The sequence below is a fragment of the Amblyomma americanum genome, chromosome 9, assembly GCF_052857255.1.
Source record: "Amblyomma americanum isolate KBUSLIRL-KWMA chromosome 9, ASM5285725v1, whole genome shotgun sequence".
In the NCBI taxonomy this organism is placed as follows: Eukaryota; Metazoa; Arthropoda; class Arachnida; order Ixodida; family Ixodidae; genus Amblyomma; species Amblyomma americanum.
In genome coordinates, this window is record NC_135505.1 from 81,152,746 (window position 1) to 81,174,648 (window position 21,903).

General features: G+C 43.8%; 1 protein-coding gene across 1 annotated transcript; it reads left to right on the top strand.

Annotated features, from left to right (window-relative positions):
• Positions 1-885: 885 nt before the first annotated feature.
• On the top strand, positions 886-20,728 carry LOC144103459 (acetylcholinesterase-1-like). Its single transcript, XM_077636170.1, has 5 exons — positions 886-931; positions 1,243-1,521; positions 14,369-14,558; positions 17,687-18,694; positions 20,581-20,728. The coding sequence occupies exons 1-5, from the start codon at positions 886-888 to the stop codon at positions 20,726-20,728; spliced, it is 1,671 nt and encodes a 556-aa protein (XP_077492296.1).
• The last annotated feature ends 1,175 nt before the right edge of the window (positions 20,729-21,903 follow it).

Genomic DNA, 21,903 nt, shown 5'->3' on the forward strand with positions numbered 1-21,903 from the left:
TCCCACCGATGGTAACACCTGCCACAGCACCTGCCTTTTGCCACTGCGCCACTCCTCACCTTCCTAACGGGTGGCCTAATTCACAAGGTGTAGCTGGTGGTAACCAGGCGAGAACCTCGGCCGCTAATATAGCGGCACCGCCCCTAAGCGCACTGAGCTGAGCTGCGCGGAATAAACAGCAGCGGTTAAGAGGAGACCGTTATTTGAACTATACTGCACAGTAGCTAAACAGAAGTTTTGTTGACAATTAGCTGGCAGCCTGGTACCACCCAGTGTATCGTAGCTCCAACCGACAATTCACATCATGCTAGAGCACATACCCGCATTTCGCGTAATTTCCTAATCGGCTGATGTTTTTCTCTTAATCGGTTCATAGCTTCGTAGCACGTAACCTCCGGTAGTCTTGGCCGCAAGCTTCGTCATGTGAAGTTAGCTGGTACATGAGTGCACTTGTGCAATGTGCGTCACTCGAATGGAAGCTTTCACTAATTACGTTCAGTAAAAGGAATAAACTTTTACTTTTTCTCGCAAAAACACATTGCAAACGCTGGTTTCTTCGCGTTTTTAAACTCTAATAGCGCAAAAATATGTGTTCAATCATAAAAAAATTGGTGTTCTTCGAGCGATAGTGCGCGGTGATGTGATTTACAGTTATGGGAGCACCTGCCAGCTCCTCTCTTCAGAATTGCCCCAGGAGCGTAAGTACTAATTATTTCACAGCCTTAGTACAGACTGTAAGAGATATGTAAATACCATTCATTGATCGTCTTCAGGACAATGCTTTTCAGCTTCTATGCAGAGCATATGTAACTCAAATTGCACTCATTTTAGCATCTGTTCACAATTTTCTTCTTAAGAAGCTTCGGTGCTTGACGAAATACAGCTATGGGTTTTATGTTTCGACTGTTTACAACTGGGGCCTCTGGGGCAGGTCAGATCAGCAACGAGCGCGTAGGAGCTCCTGTTACAGGCATGTTGTGGCTAAAGAAAGCGCTGTAAACTTTAAAACAAGCATGAAGCTTTCAACAGAACAAAGTTCAACAGGAAACATCACTCTTCTTGGTCAACCACCCATAACGCAGGTGCCGTCTTTCCGGCATTGATTGCTTATAAACATTCGATTCGCATTCTTCCCAGCCTCAGCAGTTCCACCGCACTATTCTTTCTAAAAGATGTCAGCAGTTGCAGGCCTCATTTCGTGTTTTGCTTTCTTCACTCTTCTTGCCTCCTATAATCTCGCAGAAAACCCGGGCAATGCTGAAAACGCTGCTGAGAGTGATCCCGTGATTTCTGTAGCTGCTGGTAAGATACGTGGCGCAACAATCACGGCCGCCGATGGCATCAATGTCCACGTCTTCACCGGAATCCCGTTTGCCCAGCCACCGATAGGAGACTTGCGTTACAAGAAGCCGCAACCTGTGAAGCCATGGGGTAACAATGTGCGCGACGCAACCCAGATGCCACCTTCATGCATGCAGATCAGCGTATTCCAACCGAGACTCTTACTGTGGGTTCCATATCGTGAGTATCAGAGTAGCCCTTGTTGCGTTTGATGCATCGTCTACATGTATTTTTTTAATTGGTCTCAGGTCTTTTCTATCCAAATACGCTTTTTGATTACGGCATTGCTAAGGACAAAAATCTGCGTTACCTAATATTGCAAGCACTAATCGCTTTTATTGTTCAGATGGCTTAATCTTATTAAGAGAATCCGCACATTAATTTTAAAGCCCATTTTTTTTCTTCTTACACCATTTGTTTGGTCTGAATGCAGTCTGTATGTTCAACTCACTCGCCTCGCCATCTCAACACTCAGTTTAAAGAACGCTTTTTTTGCCTAATGTAAAGACCGACATGGCCTTCATCAGCAGACCCCTCATGTTGCTGTTCTTCTGGGAACAGGAAGGCACATGCGTCATCTTCTCGCATGTGCTGTTAAAATTTAAACACAATTGATTTCATTAGCAACTTTATTCCTACGAAGAGAAGTATTTTAGTTTGCATTTATTTTCTTACATGGAACCAGCTTGTGCTCTATATATGAGCAACTAATTTAGTTCTGAAAACACGAATAAAAGCCAAAGATGGGGGATGTGAAGTGAGCTGATATTCGAGACAAAATTAACTCTAAAGTTTTTTCTTTTTATAATAACCTGCACTGTAGACTTGTTAAAGACAGTATCCCGGACTAAGACAGTGCGAGCGAAATAGCGGTGCGTGTACTATCACTGCAACAATCTGATACAGCGGTCATTTATTCAGAGCAGATATTCATTGCAATTAGAGGCACCCTTATCAACAGCAAAAATATTTTATAATATCGAAGTTTTTGTGTGAGAGAGAAGGAAGAGGCTTCTGAACTGCAGCAGAGCTGTGCTAGAAGCAGGGCGTGATGCTCTATGCTTTTTAGATCGAAAGCTTTTTGCAGGAGTCATTCCAGAAAGGAACCACTCATAGCTCCGCCATTATTTCTGCACTATCGCTACGGGTTGCCACTATGGCGGACGTAGGTGACCATTCGGCACGAATCCAGGGAAGGATGTGCGAGGCGCACAAATATGGGGCATAGTTTCTCGAAGATGGCCATCACAGAATTGAAGCTGCAGCAGCTGCAGCCGGAGGAAAAAGTTGAAACAGCAGCGGTGGCTGTCGGTCCTCGCGCGCTCAACATTGAGGCATCCAGCTTAATGCTGATCTGCGTAGCGGCCAGACCAAGCGTCGCCGCCGCCAGGTGAAGCCTGCGCTTCACGTGAAAATCTAAAGCGGCTACGGAAGCTTTTACTGGAAGATTCAGCTCCACCCGGACCATCCACGCGCACTGCTGAGCCGCCCGGGAAGTGCAGAAAACACTTGCCAATACATTTCCAATATTGGGCCGATTACCTGCGCTTCTTGGCGGGAGGCCGTTCGGCCACTCGAGCTCCTTGTGGGGCTGTCTGTGGTTCGAGCCTAAATATATGCTACAGCAACTTGAACGCTTTGAGCGCTTGCGTAGGGACTTCACGATAGGGCATCTCAACGTGTGTCAACTATTCGCCACTTGCAAGAGCTCTGTGCACATTGCCATGATGCCACACCTCTCCACGCCCAGCTGCCGCCGTGGTGGCTAAGTGGTTATGGTGCTGTGCTGTTCAACCGAAAGAGGTGGATGTGAACCCGGCCGCAGGAGTTGCATTTCGGTCGGGGTGAAATGCTAAAGGCCCGCGTACTCTCCGCTGTCAGCTCACGTTAAAAGAACTGCAGGTGGTCGAAATTATCTGCAGCCCTCCACTGCAGCCTCCCTCATAGCCTGAGTCGCTTTGGGACGTCAAACTGGATGAACCGAACCAATACACTTCCATTTCACGTTATTCAATGCACCTTACACACCATAGCCTAACCTATGCGCATTTTGTTTCTTTCGTTTGCCGCCTGTTTAGTTTACATTCTGGAAATCAGCGTCCCCTAAAAAAAAAAAAACACGGTGTATAAGGGGCTCATATTTGAGGGCATCAAAATTAATTTTAAAAATCTAGGGTTCATTAGCATATACCCACATTACAGAGAACACAGACGTTAAGCATATCTAGCAGAGTTGCGCTGTGAGGGTAAACATAAAGATACGAACAAAAAAAAGTGCTTGAAAAGCACAATCTGAATCCTTTTACCGTCGCGCAGGGTTGATTGGTTCTTGGCTTGGGTGGTGAATAAGAGGTTGTAGGACAGAATGTCGGCTCCGCTTACTAGATATTTTAGTTGGAGCGAGAGGAATACGCAGCTGCGAGGTACGATGTCCGTGTCTTTAAAAAATTTACAGATAATTTAACGTGATTAGGCGAAATGCGAATTAGGTAGGCTAGCATTATAATTTTCACTTCGGTTTCGTTTCGAGGCTCAATTTTCAAGGTCAAGCAGGCTTCAGACAAAGGCGAAATCGGAGAGTGGTGGCCATAGTGCCGACGCGCAACAAATCGAGCGGAAGCTTAAGCTTCGCTTCAAGAATGTGACAGAAAAGCATTGGTGGTTTAATGCCAATTTCTGCGCAATTCGTCATTATCTACTTTACAATGATAGATCACTGAGAATCCTGATACCACTCCTGGAGCTGAGGTGCTGCCGTTAAGCGGTGCGCCAATGTTCTCCTATGGCAGGCGCTGCCGCCAAAGAGAATTGTCAGACACAGGGTGCTCTTCCCGTCCAAACTCTTCGTAAGCTCCCCAAAGCGATTGTGGGGAGACTTACGTTCCTTGCATGCCCCTTGTTCAATTTGTTTTCTGTTTCAAACCGAATGAAGATTACGATACATCGCCACATAATAAGATATGCGCTGGCTTGGCCGTTTGGAAGCCTTCCTTGGCGTATCTCTCAAAATGATTGGGCATATGGGACAGATATCAAATATATCAGGACTTTTCCTCGTTAGAGCTGAATTTCAACTTTATTTTAGCACTTGTACACAGGTTTTATTTGCAATGAATAAAAATTATAATATATAAAACACATATTTTCTCATATGAGCAGCAGTACGCGTGCTCAGGATGTCAGCAGAGCATGTGCGGTATGTTTTATCCTGGATTTTATGCAATTACCGAGCGAAACAAAGGGCAATTCTCTGACAGCTCGAAGTAGGCTATGTGGTCCCGTAGGACGTCAGATAAATGGTTCGGATTTCTGGCGGGATATATTTAAATACATTTACTGCAGTCCTTTGTGCATATGTACATTCATAAAACTGTGTCTTGTCGCGAACTTTTGTCGTCTAAAGCGCTATCCTTTACGTTGTCAATGTCTCAGAGGCTTGTAGAACTATACTTTTTTGGTCTTTAGTTTGTATATTTTTGAAGATCAAACAATTTTGCATACGAGGACTTTAGAACTCAAATACTACTGTCGCAATATCAACAAAGTGGTGCTTGCCATTGCCACGATATTTGCAGCTAGCAGCTATAGTACAGCAAAGCGAGCGCGTGAAGAGGTAGTTATAATTATTATTTTGCGCATCAAATATTCTTGCCATCGTTATACTTGATTTTCTCATCTGTTTTGTCCAACTATGTTCTGCACGGCACTGCAGACATTGTTAGGCAACAGTCTAGAGCTAGAAGTGATTATGTCGCAAAGTGTGCGTAATTTTTTGTTTTACGTGACAGCGTGGCAGCAGAGAAATTCGTCGGTGTCGTTTCAGAACGCACACCTTGTGCTGTTTCGCAAAGACTAACAAGCGCGGAGAATTTGGGAGAAAAGATTTTTGTTCTAGAGAAGGTTTCTTGCTGGCTATATATAGTATAATGGGGACAATTCATCATTGGCTTCATGGACTGACCTCACACCAAAGAAAAGTGCCATCGAGGTGCCCGTATAGTATCTTATATCCAAAAACATTTCTCTGAATATAATAAGATTACTTAGGAATAAATTGAGTTGTCGGCCTCGTGAAATTGGACTAGCAGTGATGACAAATATTAAATTAGGTAGTTACCAAAAGCAAATGGTTCCTGAACCCGTCATTTAAAAACGAAAAACACCATTTCGTGAAAATAAAAGGTAGGAGTGCCAAAGTGCCAATTTAGTTACTTTTCTAAGCAACCTGTCGAGGCTCTTGGAGTAGCAGGAGAGAGGAAACTTTATGGGGTAAAGTTCATGATGTCAACAAGTACAGCCTTGCTCAAAAGTCTTAAGGTCACAACATCCAGCTGCAGAGAAATGAATGCTCCTGGTATTCGGCGTGTAGCTGATCATTAAAAACACAAGTCCAGGAGGAACCTGCTCTACTGCATGAAGAAACCTTCTGCTAGCATTTCAAGTTCATTCGGTCTTCAATAGTGCCGTAATAGCTCGTTATGAGGCAGAAGCGAAAAGCCTTTGGCCTAAAGACATTTGAACAAGATTGTACCTTCGGTACTGGGATAAACCAACCGAAGACGTTTAGCAGACACTTGACATTGCGTGAGATGTGAGATGTTCTCTACTTCTCTAAGCATAAGGCTGAGAATCTAAAACTTCCATTGCCTCAAAGGTACATTACTGAAAAGGTTCATGGAGCCAAATATCTGAAAAAAGCAGCCTGGAGCAAAATTATATGGTTTTGTCAGTTTGATGTTAACTTGGAAACAGTCTCAAAGATCCGTTCTTTTTGTGAGCCCTGACTACGCGTTGACAGTGGTCAAGGTCAGCCAATAGGAACACGGCTTTGAGAATGTCTTTTGATTGAGAGCCTTATGTACTTTGGCCCCAGATTCGCAGTGAATGGTGTTAAAAAGGCTGCCCTGCGATTTATTTTATTGCACTAAATAGACGCGCGTGCGCTAACAAAATTATAATTACCTTGCGTACAGGTTACTTACTGCGGAGCCGGCCGGGAGGGCCGCACAAGTAGTGAGTCGTAACACAGAATTACATGACGAATGACAAATGTCGTTTTATTCATGGCGGGATGGGGTTTCTGAAAAACAATCAAGTGATAATTCAAGTCACTACTCAAGTAAAAATGCACATAACCAAGGCCAAATTCAATCCAAGTAGAACCAAATTGAGTCTAATCCAAGTCACTACTCAAGTAAAAATGCACATAACTAAGGCCAAAATCAATCCAAGTAGAACCAAACTGAGACTGAAACCCAGGACACAACATATTCCCTCCGTTCGGGGAAAAGCAAAACATTGGTGAAAAATTCAAATTGAATAGAAAATTTGGAATGCGAAGTTACAGAAATAAAACATCAACAAATATATCAACACAGAAACAAGCTTACTCTTATGGAAGCTTTGAATCGGAAAACAAAATTACTTATTTCTTCCCAAAAGAACAATCAATGAACACTTCAATCAAACAAAAAGAAAAAAAAATAACATTTTACAAAAATGCACTCCGTCAAACCAATGAATATCTGAAATATAGCAAAAAAAAAATGAATACTTCATAGAGAGCCCTGAAAATTTGTATCCGAAATATATCTTCTCCGCTCTTTTCTTCAGAAATAATCAGAAGTCTTCAATGCCTGGGAAGGTAAATGCTCAAGTATGCTTAACATATGCAGCTAGTGCAGCATCACTGAAGGCTGATAATAACGTCAGACACCGGAGCTCACGTGATATCATTAAGGTTTGGATGAATTGTCTATTCCCTTAGCGTCCCAAGGAAATCTGCTCATGGGTATCCCTATAAACAGTGATTCCTTCATCCAAATAAAATGATATCTTTAAAAATGCTCCTTGTTAAAGTTTTTATGAAATTACCTTAGAAAATCGGCTAGGTTTAATTGACCGGAAGAAACACCCTACTCAATGAAAACCTAAGATCCACACAACCATAGAACATCGGCGAGCTTTACTGAACCGGAATATACATATATGGACGTCAACCAATTTTACTAGACCAGAAAAAACATACGAAAGAAAAGCAAGTCATCTTGAAAAGAAGTCATACGATTCTGACTGAAATGCAATTATTTTGCTGGTAATAGCATTCACAATATGTGTGACATGAAACAGTACTAAGTGAATCTGTCAGCAAGAAGAAAAGGAAATATCGACGCAAGAACGCCCCGGGCACAGCAGACAGGCCGAGAGCACCGGGCCCGAGCAGAGGACAGAGCACCCAAGCCCAGAACACGCGCACCTCCGAGACACTTCGTTCAAATCGTCTTCCCCAAGAATCTTTTGCGATATGTATAGTAGCCTGAAAAATAGCACTTATTTCTGAACAGTTGAGCAATATTTTTATCATATTAGAATTTAATTTAGAAGAATGGTCTTGTTGAGAAATGCAACCTCATAATATTATACTGAATAATCCTGAGAACCCAACAAAAGAAATATCGAAGCACGTCAATTCATTATATCGGTATAACCTTATGCACTGAAATATATCACGTTCACTTCTCACGCAATAGCTGTTGGGAAGGAGAAACTGCGAACGACAGAAATGATGTTGAAACGCATGTTAAATACACGGTTCCATTTCATGACGAAAGTTAGAATTACGTTACCGAAGAATTGAAATCTCAATGCAATGCACATTCGTAGCCGAGGGAGAAGAATGCAAGACATGTTATTGGGGAACATATTCCTAAACCATTATGGCTGGCGATGGTTCCTTTTCGGTTCCTCCGGTGTCAAACTGGATTCCTTAGTAGACGTCCCCAATCCAGGTTCTGAAGGCTGCCGTCGGCGTGTGTTCCTACGCGAAACAGCTGGGGCTGGTCCACTTTCACCAGGCAGCACTGAATACATGGCACGCAAGGTAGGAGGCACATCTTGCCTGCCCACAGATATATCACATGAACACTGAGCACTTGTGCAAGAAGGCACATCAACACCCGCTCACTGTTATATCACTCACATAACTGCGGAGGTGGGACGACATGCATTGCCCAGCTGGTGGCCGTGAAGAAATGGTAAAGCGAGTTCTAGCTTCTTAAGACCGGGGTATCGAAGATGCATTGTTGCGCCGGGCGTCTTCAAAATCCTGGACCTTGTGGACGCATGGCGTATTGCCGCTCTTGAGATGTAGTAGAAGGCTGCGTGTAAGTTTGACGAAACGCGGGCATGGTTTCTTGACGTATGGGACCAACTTGACGAAGAGGCGAAATTTCCCCTTGAATTTGCGGATTAACTTGTGGCAACGATGGTGTACCTTGTTGCTGTAAACGAAATTGAGGCAATAAGTATGTTGCTTCCTGTATTAGTGCGACGACATCTTGAGCGTCGCGAGCCGTTTTGCTCATACAGCAGAGAATTATTCGCAGCTGTGGAAAAGGAGATACGAGATCGTTCTAACGAAAGGCGTTCGCGGACATGTAGCTATGAGACACCGGTCACGAGCCTGCCTCTCAATGCTTCATCTGGGGACGCAAAATTGGACGTGTTTGCCTCGGAGTGCGGAGTGCGGCTATGTTTTCTGGGACCGCCTTATATGGCTGCTGCGCGCGATTGTAGAATTTACGTCGTTCTACAACAAATTTGTCAACACAGAAAACTCTTGTGCAAGTAATGTTACAGCAGCCTGATACCGATCTGGCGCAGCATCTCGAGTTTCTGTGGACGCTGCTGCCTCTGGATGCGACGCAATCTCCGGTTGCAAGTAATGCGTGCAAAATGAAATCTGTGCCCCTCGTCTCCTGAATTGTATATCAACAACGATTTATTGTTTTTAGGTGATGCCGAAGAGCAACCAGATAATGTGGAATAAATTTCAAATCTTTCTATCCAAGGCAGTGCCGGGCGTCCCGGTCTCTGCAAGAAAGGCTCAGGCGCATGAATGCCGGAAAACCCCTTGCGTCGCGTTCGTAAAGCTTTGTAGGGGGCTTGTTGGTCGTGCATATTGAGACTGGGGAGCGCTAGATTGAAGACAAGGGAACACCATATAGGAGCACAACAAGACACGAGCGCAAGCTTTCAACAGAGTTTATTTTCGACATGGCGCTTATTTATAGGCATCTAATCTTGGGACAAACAAACATAAAACCGTTAAAACCAGCCGAGATAGCTTGGTAATCGTAAACCATGCGAGATACAACCTATCCTCGCAAGTAATGAATTTTACAAATGACCGGCTAAAAATTAGATGCGTATAAATATGCGCCATGAGAAAAATAAACTCAGTTGAAAGTTTGCGCTCGTGTCACGTAGTGTTTCTATGTGGGGTTGTTCCCTTGTCTTGCGTCAAGCGCTCCCCTGTCTCAGTAGTCTAGTTCGACATTTTTTTTTCAATTCTTGTCACCAATCTTGTTCACAGCTTTTATTTCTCTAGTACAACCGTTCCTCAATTCAACTCTCAAACATCATCGCCAAAAATGACCCATTGGCCTCCCGAAGCAATACTCAATATGGCGGTAGGCTTCCTCAGTAGTCGGTTACGAAAATGGCAGCGGCCTCCCGGTATCAATGGTCGGTCATAAAAATGGCCGCACTTTCCCTGCTCCTCCAATGGCCAGTTACGAATATGGCTACGGCCTCCCGGTCTCTCACTTGTCAGCTACGAAACAACAACGGCCTTCTTAATCGCTGCTAGCGAAAATGCTGACCCAGTACAGCGTACTTGCGGTCCTTCATTCCTACCACATTGAATATTGAACATGAACGTTGGCGGCCTCCCGGTCTTCGCAATTGCCATTTAAAGAAAATGGCTTTTCGCCTTTCCACGATGATGGAGCTGCCGCCGAAGCGGCTTTCCTTGTTCACCACGGCACCTCACTAGGACACATAACTGCTTTTTCGCTAGTGACAAGCGTTGCGCTAGCGCAAGAAAAGGAAAGGGGGATTACTCGTAGTCCTCAGCTTAAGTTTAGGAGGTCGAATGGGATATTGAAACGCTTTCATTTTCTTGGACAGGAAACTCTTCAGAGACGGTTAGTGATAGTTGAGAAGGCAAACGTTTTCTTCAGCCTAGCATGCGCCGTACAGTAATCTTCATCTGTGTTATTGAAAGACCAATAGAAAAAGAGACTATTTTTTCCGGTCCGCCGTATAATGAGAAAATATTCATGACCTGCTCGACTGGCTGGGTAAGGACAAAAGCTACAAGCCTGGTGCCTGCGGCCTATATAAAATCAAAGAGCGTTTGTCGCAAGATACGAGGATTTACTTATGGATAAAATGAGCATAAAAATTGACAGTTATTTGTAGCTATCTGACATAGGCCAAAGTATGAAATATTTTATGTTGAAAAATGCGGAGGTGCTCTGCCAAGGAAAAACGAAAGAACAGCACACGTCAAAACAGCATGTCTCAAAACAGCGAACAAAACAACACAGCACAAAACAGCACAGGGAAAAACGACACAGCCACAAAACGGCACAAGGAAAACACAGCATTGCGGCAAAACAGCACAGGTAAAAGACAGCACGCGTCAGAACAGCACACCAGACAAAATGGCACAGCAACAAAGCAGCAAACCAAAAAACAGGATGACCACAAAATAGCACGAAGAAAAACAGTACGACGACCAAACAGCACATCGGAGTGCGTTGTGGCTGCTGGAGGGATTACCTGTCATAGCTATAACCGCAAAGGGTAAATCACAAAATATGCGGCAGGAACCTTTGGAGTTAGTGAGTGCTCATTTTGCTGGTTCATTAAGAAATAGGGCAGGATCATTCGTTGAGTAATAGGGTTGCTTATTTATTTATATGTGACGCTAAAGTTTCCACACGGGACAACTTTGTGCATGATGGGTAACAGCGGTGCTTGAACGGGGAATTTGTCAGAAGTAGTAGTTAAGTAGTCCTTTCTTGTTTGGCTTCAATGATAGACAGTATTTTCTGTATTATATCTATGAGGAATCTCAGAAACTGAGAGATAACATGCCCGGGAATCCGCTCTGCGGTCAAGTGCCCCAGTTTGTTTATCTTAGTGCACTTGCTGTTGCCGCGGGGTTTCATTACGCTGGCAATGATCTAGTTTCTTTCTGTATTATATGTAAGACCAATCTGGAAAAGTGAGAGATAAAATGGGCCGGACAACCGTCCTGAGGTCAAGTGCCCCAGGTAGTTTATCCTAGTGCAATTGCTGTTGACGCTGGGTTTCATGACGCTAGCTGTATTGACGCACATTCTGTGAAAGAATATATTATTTTTTTTATTTACAGATACCTTACAGGTCCCCGGGGAGGCATTGTGTAAAGGGGTCAAATACAGAAGTATGTGTAAAATAGGTTGCAAGTAATAAAACCTAGTAAAATGCAACAAAACAGAAAACACAGGTGAGATAGGATACATGGTCGCAATTCACAAAAAGCGATAAAAGTAAAAAACAACTGCGCGTCATGTAACAAAAATAGGAGAACTGTACAAAACGTTTTACAAAAGCAAGAGGAACTTTATCAGGCATACAGGAGGAAGGTTGCGCATCAACGGAACCAAACAGGCAATAGTCTCAAGCAGCTGAAAACGAAATTACATTAATCGTGACAATGTAAATGACGTGCTAATCGTTATCAATGAAGTGCTTGAGTAGATGTTTGCGAAAGGTGTCATGATTACCCTGCAGGGCGAAGCAGTCCGGAAACTCATTCCAGAGACGGATGGCACGCGGGAGTAATGAGATGAAATTATGGGTGTTGCCATAAATGCAGACATAGGTGTTGTTATTATGTAATCTATTTGATAAGTAGGAGGGACATTGTAGACCTGCTGGCGGTGAATCAGTGGCATGGACGTATTTGTGAAAGATTGATAAAAGGGCAATGTCGCGACGAGCTTGCAACGGATGGAGCGAAATTTCGCTCTTTAGTTGGGATACACTGGACTGAAAACTGTAATTTTGCGAAATGAAACCACAAGCCCTATTCTGGACAAGCTTCCAACTTCTCTATGAGATATTTTTGATGAGATGACCATATGGATGAAGCGTACTCTAGCTGCGGTCTGACAAAAGTAATCTAGGCTTGTTCACACACGTTAGGAGTAGTGCATTTCAGGTTACGGCGAAGGAAACAAAGTGAACGGGAAGCGTTAGCGAAAATGGTGGTTATGTGTTCCGGCCAAGAAGGTTTAGGTGAGATGGACGCCTAGATACTTATACTGCGTAGTCTGAGCCAATGTATTGTTATTAATGCGGTAGAGAAAATCCGAACTGACTGATTTTCGACTAAAATAACTTATCTTACACTTAGAAACGTTTAAACTCATTAGCCACGTTTTACACCAGTAGTTAATGCGATCGAGGTCAGTTTGAAATGCAAGGTGGTCAGTAGTACTATTTATTGGTCGATAAATAATGCAGTCGTCCGAAAATGTGCGTATCCAAGATGAGATGTTTATTGGCAGATCATTAATGTAAATTAAGAAGAGTAATCGACTGAGGACGCTTCCTTGCGGCACGCCCGATGTAACGTCGGAGAGAGGAGAGGAATAATTATTGACAACGGTGAACTGCTGGCGATTAGAAAGAAATTTTAGGACCCATGACCGAGGTAAAGATTTTAAATTGAGCACAGAAAGTTTACATATTAGTCGGCAATGTGCTACCCGATAAAATGCTTTGGCAAAGTCTAAAAAGATGCTATCTGTTTGCAAGTTACTGTTCATGTTGAAGTGTAGGTCGGTTGTGAACTCAAATAGCTCAAACAACCCTAAATGTCAGCCCGGGCAACCCTGCTTTCTTCAAAAATAAGCATCGGATACTGAATATTTTGAGTGTTCGATGGCCCTGTAGCTCGCTACAAACCAAACTGCCGGATTCAGTTGACTACAGCGAAAATTTTGAAGAATGAGAACTTCTAGTACACCCAGAGCTCTCCGTCGGGCGTATTTCCCGTAATTCAGCACGAAGATGGTAAACCCGCAAATCGATGCTTCTAGATCTAGTCCTTCAGGGTTATTCATTCCATTACAGGCTATAAAAAAGGAAAATTTTGAGATCGCGATTTTTACCTCACAGTTTTATTTATCGATTCTGTGAAACGAGCACTCGCTAGCTCCTGAGCCCGCTTCCTGCATGGGTTGTGATTAATCGTTTGCGGTTACGGCTATGATAGTTCACCTTGTCAGCAGCACGGCACCGTAGTCCGACGTGCTGTTTTTTCGTCGTGCTGCTTTTCCCCGTGCACTTCTGTTGTCGTGCTGTTTTTTTTTTGCTACGCTGTTTTGTCGCTGTGCCATTTTGTCCGGTGCGCTATTTTGACGCGTGCTGTTTTTTCGCTGTGCTGTTCTGTCGCCATATTGTTCTTTCCCTGTGCCGTTGTGCCGCTGTGGCGTTCTTCCACTGTGCTGTTTTGTCGCTGTGCTCTTTTGTGTGCGCTGTTTTGACGCCTGCTGTTTTATCTCATGCTGTTTTTACATTGCGCCCTCTGCCAACCCAGTAATATATATATATTGTTCTGTAATTTTATGATGCCGTAATTGTGATTAGCATATGCCTATTTCTAACCCAAAAGCCAATCCAGTTCAATGAATCCCAGCATTTGGTTTAAAACGCACTATTCGATGGCTGCTCAAAACAAAAAAAAAAAGGAACAGCTACTCAAGCATTCTGCTCATCTCTCTGAAGTGTTTTGGCTATTTCTTTATTCTATTCTATGGTCACGAGTCTTCATTTCTGGGCCTGTGTGTTTTCATTCTCTATAGTAGTGACAGGCACAACTACGCAAGTTTGCAGTATACCCACTTCAACTGCATGGACCCTGGTGAGGGCATACACTGCGCACTTATTGAAGGTAGCCGTAAATAAAGTGCAATTCGTTTACATATCTGCATTATATAGTCTTGGCTGCTGAGAATTTCTGTAGCTCGATTCCGCTAGCAAATGAAGGGGAAGGTGGTACAGTTGAATAATTGGCAGGTGTTGTGGATATTTTTCAACATCCTAGGATAGCTACCAAATGTGCCCTTGATTTCGTAAAATTTAATTGGGTAACTTGTTAAGCTCTTTCTCTTGCGTACTGCTACAGATCAACCAAAAAGCGAGGATTGTCTTTATCTCAACATATGGACACCAACGTTGAATACTTCGGCACGGCTACCTGTTATGGCCTGGTTACACGGAGGTTCCTTTGAAAGCGGTTCTGCAGCCATGAGGTTGGAAGACGGCAGCAACTTGGCTGCTTTGGGAGAAGTGGTCGTAGTTACCATTGCTTACAGGTAGGGTATATTGGTTTCAAATAGTCTTGCAGCATTCGAAATCATAAAAAAACAGGAATGGACGCTTAATCTCCGCTTTAACGGTACTACGCGATAGCTATCATGAGTTAATGCCGTTTTATACGGAATGTGCAATTTTAACATTGTATTTATAATAGCTTGGAGTAGTACTCTCGACGCAGTGGTGCAGCGATTAAACGATGCACCACTGCCCTGCGACGGCAAGTGCTGCCACCGGTTGGGCTTGTTAGGGTTGCTCATCTCGAGCAAACCTCCGCGACCAGTCATATTAACGTCCACTTGCAACGGTGGCCACTTTCCTCATAATGCGAAGGGCAGGCTATGATTATGTCACAAGATCCGTGACCTCGGTGGCCCCAGGTTGCTCCTCTGGGAATATTTTGTGATTTTACGAGCAATGAGCCGACACGGACGCTGCCGACAACGTCAGGTATTTTGCGATATGCGTGCATAACAGTCAGGATTTAAAACTACAAGCACGGTAATTTAATTTACGTGTGAGGTATGCGATCTCATTTAATTGAGTGAATTTGATGGCCTATCGCACGTTGCATTTCTTTACGCTTTGAGGCTTCTGTTTCCGATTATGCACGGGGCTGTATAGTGACAGCGGGCGGCGAAGGGGGGTAGGGTGCGGAAGTTTCCAGGTGGCGGGCTGCAGGTGGAACTTCAGCTGACCTGAAGAATTCCTAATTTGTCTAAACCCGTCAGGTAATTTTATGACTGAACACTACGCCGGTTCGACCTATAAACGAATTTAAGGACAAACCACAACTCCGGATATTTTGCAATTTGAGGCTTCTGCTTGCCGTCCGTGGGAGCGGACGGGTGTGACCGGTGTCACGTCAAATGACATGATGACGTTATAGCTGTCTCGGCCAATCCGTGACTATTACGGCAGACCAAAACACCGTTTTTTCTCGGCTGCACAAAGAGACAGAAGAGAGGCGGCGGAGGGTGGTGACAGTTTGGCTATTCGCACGTCATGGGAGCGGATCACTTCAAAACAGGCACAAACACTCAGTGAATTTTACAACCGATGACAGCGTCAGCTCGACTAATCACCAAAGTTATTGACGACCACAACACAGGATTTTTTGTTCATGAGGTCTTTATTGCTGTCACATTAACATTCGGAGTACTACGCGCATAGCCGCCGCACAAACGAACACTACGGGGAAGCACTTTTGCTTAGAATAAATTTCCTTACCTTACCTAAATTGTGTTCACGAGTGTTTGAATTAAACAATGAACCAACGCCATTAGTGTGGTTGTTTCGGGTTAGGCTAAGGTCATCCACAGAAGAAAGGAAATGAAAATGAATTGTTCCTACCGAGCTAACATATGAAGTGCTGACGGAATTAAGCTACGTGCGAGTATGAAGATCTATGTGAAGACGTATACTTCGCTCATTTGCGCGCATGCTGAAAATTTTCACGCAACTTAATAATGGTTTGAATTTCCTCGCGAGAAGATAAATCGCGCCAAAATCTCAGCCTTTTTGACAGGAATGCTAGAAGTAGTTCCAAAGAATATCCCTTTTATAGAACTACGCATTTGATTTTGTGATACGATAATGCACCCTAGTTGTAGAACTCGCGAACAGTTCTCAAGCATGTAATGTGAGGTTGATAGTCAAGCGTCAGCTGTTGAATAATGCAAGCAGAAAAGGTCTGCAAGCCCACTAACAGCCGACCACTAAAGGTGGCTCTTATTGTGCGCTGCTTTTTTTCATTTTTTTGTAGACAATGCTTGTAGAACAAAGTCACATTGACTTTTATGCGCAAAAGCAGCTAAAGCGGAACGATGTGTAAAAACATTCTGCAGATTGCTGTTAGGTCAACGGGCTCTTTTTTTACGTGCTGCCGGACTGTATTCAAACTCGGACATTTTGAAGTGATATACTTCGCGCTCGTAGCGAGATATCGATATCCAGGTGTACAATAACAATGGTGTGCACTTTTACCCGAGATGTGAAAAGTGGTATATGCAAAGCGAATTAAATTCGTGAACGCAGTTGTTTTTCTTTTCACTGCGAATGTTTGCCTTTCCTTCGCGTCTGCTTGCAGTTATGTTTCTGCCAACGAGGTAAAAATTTGTGAAGTATCACCTAGTTATTGTGCTCACGAATGCGCTGTTTTCGCACACGTCATGTATTTTTGGTAATTTTTTATTACAGCTACTAGCCTGAATTAGCGATCGTATGTAACAATGAAGACTGCTAGGAACCCTCATAAGCTTGACAGGAACCCGCGAGCAGTTTGGACAGCATTCCACTCCTTATAAAACCTCTTTTTGAATAGGCGAGCAGTGATTTCATATAGTGGGAAGTAATCTTGGAAACATTACCTCGAGCCTTTAAATGCCTGAACAACATTAACACCACCTTTCTTATGCTTTGATTGGAATTTTGGCAGTGAGCTTGCATAAACAAATTATTTTGCTTCACCCACCAACCTATAGTGTCTCTTTTGTCTGGAAAGTGTCAAAACAGAGGCCAATTTTATACATACTATAAAAATGTTTAACATTTCATTTAGTAAACAATTTTCATTGTGTATACAAAAACCATAAGTTCATAGCTACATATTAGATGCTAAAAAGTGAATTATAAATATCTAATTTTAACCTATTTTTAGCTTAACGAGCAATTATAAGAAATTCTTATTTGTAAATCGAAGTAACCTCAACACCTGCGCCACAAACATATCTTTTTCTGGGGCACCTGTCCTAATTTAAATGAGGTACCAATCTTAGGAGCTGTGAGCACTGTGCTTTGTGGCAGAAGACGAAAAAAGCTGTGGATTGGGCGAAGTTTTATTCTAGATTGATTACACATTCAGAAAAAGCAGACTCAATTTATAACAGCCGCATTTTCTTCACTACTGCAAAAAAGGCGCATTGAAGTGATACACGCTCCTGATAGCACTTCTCGTTAAGTTGTGTTTTGTACACCCGGAGATTAGGCACTGCCTTTAGTCTACAGAAAGGCAGTTATCTACGAAAACGCTTGAACTTCACTAGAAACTTGAGCCTTAAACGCACGAAAGCTAACTGTTTCCCTTCGGCTTCTCCCTACCCCCTCCCTACTTTTGCCCGTACATTAGACTTCAGTCGTTCGGCTTTCTGTACAGCGGCACCCAAGAAGCTCCCGGAAATCAAGGACTTCAGGACCAAGTGTTAGCCCTGAAATGGATCCAAGAAAATATTTTAGGCTTTGGTGGTGACCCAGGAGAAGTCACGTTATTTGGATTCAGCGCCGGCGGCTATTCCACTGGGTATCACCTCTTGTACCCGGGAAGCAAGGATTTGTTTCGCAGAGCTATCGTTCAAAGCGCCGGTGTAATTAACAAAGGCCGTGTCCAAGATAAAAGTGTAGTGCTCAACAGCACGCGAGAATTTGCTCGGGTTCTTGGGTGCTATAAAGACGATGAACGCGGTGAAGTAAAAGACGACGCTATAAGCTGCCTACGCAACTTAAACGCTACTTTGATCGCGACAGTGGAACAAACATTTACAGACGCCGGCAGTGGAATCTTCAAACCTATATTTGGAGACCATTTTTTGCCTGTTGACCCGAGAACCGCTTTGTTTCCTTCTGACAAAGACGTAATGATTGGAAATGTTGCCAATGAAGGTAGCATCATGGTCTACGACGCTTTCAGAGATACATTTTCCCAAGTCCTGCCATCAAGAAATATCAACAAAGCAGAAATGATTCACTATTTAGGAACATTGTGGAAAGGCGTCCCGCTTCCGCAGTTAATTCTGATTCATCAGCTCTATATGGCGGAAATAACAGATTTCGACTACAGCAAACTGAGGCAAGCTCTGGTTGATGCTCATGGAGACATCGTTGTAGTTTGCGGTACTTTTGAAAGCGCTGAAAAAATTGCCAGTGCCAACACAGAAGCTAAGTCTGAACGCAGCGTGCACGTGTACCAGATGAACCATGTGTCGCGTTGCAATAGAAGACAGCCCTGGTTCGGCATGACCCATGGAGATGACGTACCTTTGATATTTGGAAGAGCCTTCGATCGCCAAGGCGAATGCGCGGAAGACATTCCATTCAGCAGGGACATCATAAGTGTATGGAGCAACTTTGCTAAAGGCAGGTGAGGGGTGTTTTAGATTCTTTCATATTAACTGCAAAAACCTATAGGTTGTTGTAGGGTAGCGCTTTCAAATATCTTTACAAGCGAGATACGCATATGTACAAAAATATCTAATAACGTGAGCTCGGTCGAAAACAATAACGCAGTTTAATGGTGCCTCTTCGAGCCCAAAGACCAGGGGAAATATGCAATACAGATATAAGTGCAATATTCTCAGCGCCCAATTCAAGAAAACGTCATATTGCTGCAGCGATGTGCTCTATCAGCCGTTGCCATCATTTAGTGACATGATTTTGTGACGATTGAGCTCTGAGTGACTTGTTTTCTGCTCTGTATGGTCTTCTCAAGTTCACTTACTGTTTGAAGATATTGCCCTGTTTTATTTAGCTCTGAAACTGAAAAATATTTTCCGTGTACTGTACTATTTAGCATTCTAAACTTTTTGTCCGCCATGAATAGAATACATTTTATTTTCATTGCCTGTAAAAATGGTTTTTTGACTTAAGTATTAATTAGAGCTCTCTGTTTTGTTATCAGCGTCGGCTCCACGGTACACTCGAAAGAAACACGTAGTGCTCTTCCTGCCAGGTGTGAGCGGTCCGTGAGACAGTCTGTGTTATCGTTAATTTGTTCCTTCCGAGACACTAAAAAACAAACCACCCGTGATTGGCACTATTGTTGCTTTATGAAATCTGCTTGCCAAACGAGAAATTTTTAACTGCATAACTTTTACAAGCGGGATTCCGGCACTAGTATACAGTCACCTATATTGGCAATTTTTTAAGATATTAGGACAGGAAATACCAGTCTGGTTCCTGGCACAGTGTTAAGCGAGACCCACCATTTTTCTTGCCCGGTGTATACCGCTGGGTTTCTGCATTGGAGCCGAGGTTCATGTTGACACAAGGGGTCGTTTTCTATATGCTGTACTTTTTGCGCTGTGAATTCAGCGTTCATTTGGTCATTTGTCGTTGTTCGCTCAGGTAGGCACGTGGATTTCTAGTGTCCTTGTAAAACGACGCGATCATTCGGTGGTTGGCGAGTGGATCTCGCCACTGGCTACGTTGAAGAGCTCTGTCAACAGCAGACGGCCGGCTCCTGCCATTGGCTTTCACTGGACAGCGGAAAATGACAGCCCTTAGAATACGGCCCCGGCACTGTGATATGAGGAGACAAAAGCCCCTTAACTCATAGATAAAGCATAAATTTCTCAGTCTGGCAGCCGATATTGGTTGCGCTTACTTGAAAGAAAAGCAGGGTCACGTTGATGCCCTTACAACTTCTAACTGCAATTAAGCGACGAGCAATATTTGAGCGATATGTCTTAGTGAAAAACAGACGCGCGCTCACTGACACACATGAAGTGAACGTGCTCATATTGGCCGATCTAAAACGCGTTAAGTGCCTGTCTGCGTTCTACTCATTCGCAAGAGTGGCATCCAGTCCAAAGCTTCTTAGCATTCTGCGTATGCTCAAGTTTTGGTGCACAGCTTCTCATCTCTTGGTGACGCCTCTTTTACTACAGCTGTGACAAATCCAGCCTGCATCCGTGGTAGCAATAGAGCGTTTCAGACACTTGGTCAGAAGTTTAGAGCTCAAGTGGTTGCCTTCTGAGCCTCACCTTGTGGTTTGTAATGCCGCTATAGCAGTTAAGGTCCCCTGAAGGTAAGATACCATTTTTCGTATTTCCTAGCCAACGAGGCTGGGCAGTACGAAAAGTGTCGTGGGGCGCTACAGGCGCCCCACTACAGGGCTTTGAAGAAAAGCTTCTGGGCTCTTAACTTCTGACAAAGGCTGTACAATAATTTTTCCCGTTTATTCCATCTTCCATCCCCCATATGATTTTTGTAGCTTGTATTAAAAACGATATTATATGCAATTTTCAGAGCACCCGCTGGACCTGATGGAACTGAGTGGCCAAAGTTTACTGCGGATTCCATGTCCCTGCTGAAGATCACAAGCATGGGATCGAATACTTCAATTTTTGAACTTGGAACACGCTGCAAGGTTTTGAAAGAGCTCGGGCTATATTGAATGGTTTAATAGTTAAAAACGCCTTTCAGAGGGTAGATGGCACGAATAATATTTTAGGGTTCTCCTTTCTATGTTAAACCTCCAATATTTTTATACCACTACCCTAGGAATGAGAGCGGAAAACTGTTTTATGCTGCCCACAAATAAGACTCGCTGTGTGCGCGTTCCTCTGGAGGCAAATGTGAATTCAATGTCTGGATGGATCACTCTCAGTGAAGCTTAAAAAATGCGCAGTGAGGATGGTATACCAAATTCTTTATTTTATTCTGCTTAATGAAGAGAACAACGAAAACATGAAAAAACGCGAACACATGAACCTGTGTTTATGACGTTTTAAAGCGAAAGCTTTCCTGGCGGCGAACTTGCGATTGCGCCGTGGCGGTGCTCCGAAGAGGGACATGACAACCCAACGCGCGTCTCGCCGCGGATGTTTCTCTCTCTCTCGCTCCCTAGTCACTACTGCTCATGCACCACAAGTAGCACCGAGCCACAGGTGTTCCGCCGGTGCTCAGCGCCGCGCCTGTCCTCAAAATCCAACTTTCAATTTTCGGTTTTCTCTTACATCTTTCCCTTGCTCCTCTGTCCATTCTTTTACGGCGCGTTTCGGGTGTCCACCGAGATATGTGGGACGGTTGCTGTGCCACTATCTTTCCTCGAATACGAAATAAAACAAGTGAGCCGACGGCGTTCATGGAGTTCATTGCCGTTGGCAACTTTGCAAAGGCCATTCATTTTCACGAACGGAAAGGCGCACAACCGGCCACGTGGATAAGTGGAGACCTGAGTCTCGCTTTCATCTACGTGGCGTTGGAGTCCAACTGCAAAAGCCTGCTCTGATTGTGTTCTGCAGCGCCCTCTCTGCCACCCTGGGAGGTGGCAAGCAGGTAATGGTTGATCGCGAGAGATTGATCACCAAATGAACGCTGCGGCTTAGCTATTGCTGCGCTGCCGCATGTCAGCCACAACGCTGTCAGCGCCAATGCAATCTGGCCGCATCTCTCTCTCACCACCGCCACCTGTATCAAAGCACGATTGAGGAATCCGCCTATCCAAGGAGCCAGTTATGCGCCCTTCCTTTCCTCAAAGCTATTGCCATCTAGAACATCTTTACTATGCATATCCTGAATTAGCTATGCTAATCCACATAAATTTTTTCTTGTTGCTATCTTTGCGGT